This window comes from Cebus imitator, unplaced genomic scaffold (assembly GCF_001604975.1).
Source record: "Cebus imitator isolate Cc_AM_T3 unplaced genomic scaffold, Cebus_imitator-1.0 Scaffold44, whole genome shotgun sequence".
Classification (NCBI taxonomy): Eukaryota; Metazoa; Chordata; class Mammalia; order Primates; family Cebidae; genus Cebus; species Cebus imitator.
This window is the reverse complement of record NW_016107359.1, coordinates 4,934,140-4,936,592: the sequence shown is the minus strand read 5'-3', so window position 1 is coordinate 4,936,592 and position 2,453 is coordinate 4,934,140. Positions and strand designations below refer to the sequence as shown.

General features: G+C 42.1%; 1 protein-coding gene across 3 annotated transcripts in view; it reads right to left on the bottom strand.

The window, feature by feature from the left end:
* The window catches only part of MTMR12 (myotubularin related protein 12), a 91,921-nt gene that overhangs the window by 39,955 nt on the left and 49,513 nt on the right, over positions 1–2,453 (bottom strand). For all 3 annotated transcript variants that reach the window (XM_017526818.2, XM_017526820.2, XM_017526819.2), the window contains exon 6: positions 1,786–1,879. In XM_017526818.2, coding sequence (XP_017382307.1) covers positions 1,786–1,879 — 94 coding nt within the window. The remainder of the gene's footprint in view (positions 1–1,785; positions 1,880–2,453) is intronic.

Sequence of the window (2,453 nt, the reverse complement as noted above, 5' to 3'; positions counted from 1 at the left end):
CTAAAAATATAAAAAAATTAGCTGGGCATAGTGGCACACACCTGTAAATCCCAGCTACTCAGGAGGCTGAGGCAGGATAATTGCTTGAACCTAGGATGTGGAGGTTGCAGTGAGCCGAGATTTGCGCCACTGCACTCCAGCCTGGGCAACAGAGCAAGAGTCTTTCTTGAAGAAAAAAAAAGAGTAATGGATGGGCCCTCCAGCCTGTAAACCCATCACTTTGGGAGGCTGAGGTGGGCGGATCACCTGAGGTCAGGAGTTCAAGACCAGTTTGCCCAACATGGTGAAACCCCATCTCTGTTAAAAACACAAAAATTAGCTGGGCGTGGTGGTACGAACTTGTAATCCCAGCTCCTCAGGAGGGTGAGGTGCGAGAATTGCTTGAGCCTGGAAGGTGAAGGTTGCAGTGAGCTGAGATGGTGCCAATGCACTCCAGCCTAGGCGACAGAATGAGACTCCATCTCAGAAAAAAATTTAAAAATAATAATTGACAGAACAAGTGAAAAGACTGAGGCAAAGGAATGAGAAGATAAACAGACGTCTGTGAAAAAAAGTCCAATGGTAGGCATTGCTAATGGCTAATTCAGATGACCAGAGTTTTGTTCTTAAGATTGCTCTTTTTCAGCAAACTGAATGAAAAACATTTAGAACTTTAAGTTTTATCTTACTAAATTAGTTGTTGGATGTGCTTTTCTTATGTATAACTGTCCCCTTTCCCCTAAAATACTTTCTATAAAGGATGCTCTGGTTGTTTAAAAACTTTCTAGAATGCAAGAAATTCTCTAAGATCTTATGACATTAAATCAATTATATTTAAGTGGAAGAAAACCCAGGGACAAACATGGTTATTTTAAACTTTTCTCAATTTTGTTTCCCTATAGTCTCATATTCCTAGTTATAATATATTGATCTTATCTTTCTTTCTTTTTTTCTTTTTTTTTGAGATACAGTCTTGCTTTTTTGCCAGGCTGTTGTGTAGTGGTGTGAACTTGGCTCATTCTAACCTCCACCTCCAGGGTTCAAGCAATTCTCCTGCCTCAGCCTCTGAAATAGCTGGGATTACAAGCAGGCGCCACCACACTCAGCTACTTTTTGTATTTTTAGTAGAGACTGGGTTTCACCATGTTGGCCAGGATGGTCTCAATCTCCTGGCCTCATGATCTGCCCACCTCGACCTCCCAAAGTACTAAGATTATAAGCAGGAGCCACCGCATCTGGCCTTGATCTTATCTTTCATAAGATGCAACCAATTAAACAATGCCTTGCAAAAAGCAAGCAAACAAAACCAAAAGAAGGTAAACAAAGATCACAGGAGGCCTGGCCCAGTGGCTCATGCCTGTAATCCCAACACTTTGGGAGGTAGGCAGATCACTTTGAGGTCAGGAGTTTGAAACCAGCCTGGCCAACATGGAGAAACCCCATCTCTACTAAAAATACAAAAATTAGTTGGGCATGGTGATGGGCACCAGTAATCCCAGCTACTTGGGAGGTTGAGGCATGAGAAATGACTGAACCGGGAGGCGGAGGTTGCAGTGAGCCGAGATCGTGCTATTGCACTCCAGCCTGGGCTACAAAGTGAGACTCCACCTTAAAAAAAAAAAAAAAAAGATCACAGGAAAAAGAAAATGTAGATATCTGAATGAATCACTCAAGCACGGGGTGACCAATTCGTAGAGGAGACAGGGAAAAAAAAAAAAAAAGCCCATGGATGGGCTTTCCCCCACTGGCTTCAGGTGGGAATTGGAAGGCTTCTGCTTACCAAATTAAAACCCAGAAGACACTTACCTGTATTGTTTTGTGCAGCAGTCGCATAGGAAAACAGAAACAATCGTTTAAGCAGTTTAGGAGCCTGGGTATGATGAATTATGCCACTGACAATCTAAAAAAGAATTGACCAATGGATATAGTTATACTTTTGACAGATAAACACTAAGAGAGACAAGAGTCAAGGTATCTTGGTTCTTAGTCATGCCAAAGGGGTTTCAATGGACAACATATTCTCATTTGAGATCTGTATCTATGACGTTAGCTTTTGGAATAATGCCAAATCAACAGGATGCTAACCATTTTGTCAGGTTTTCTTTCTTTTAAAAGAAAATTTTACTAATTTTATTTATTTACTTCTTTATTTTTTCTGACACAGACTTGCTCTGTTGCCCAGGCTGGAGTACAGTGGCACGATCTTGCCTCACTGCAACCTCCGCCTCATGGGTTCAAGCGGTTCTCCTGCTTAAGCCTCTAGAATACCTGGGATTACAGGCATGCACTATCATGCCTGACTAATCTTTGTATTTTTAGTAGAGACAGGGTTTCGCCATATTGGTCAGGCTGGTCTCGAACTACTGACCTCAAGTGATCTGCCTGCCTCAGCCTCCCAAAGTGCTGGAATTACAGGTATAAGCCACCGTACTCAGCCCTTTCTCTGGTTTTAATATCAGGGAACTACTAACTTC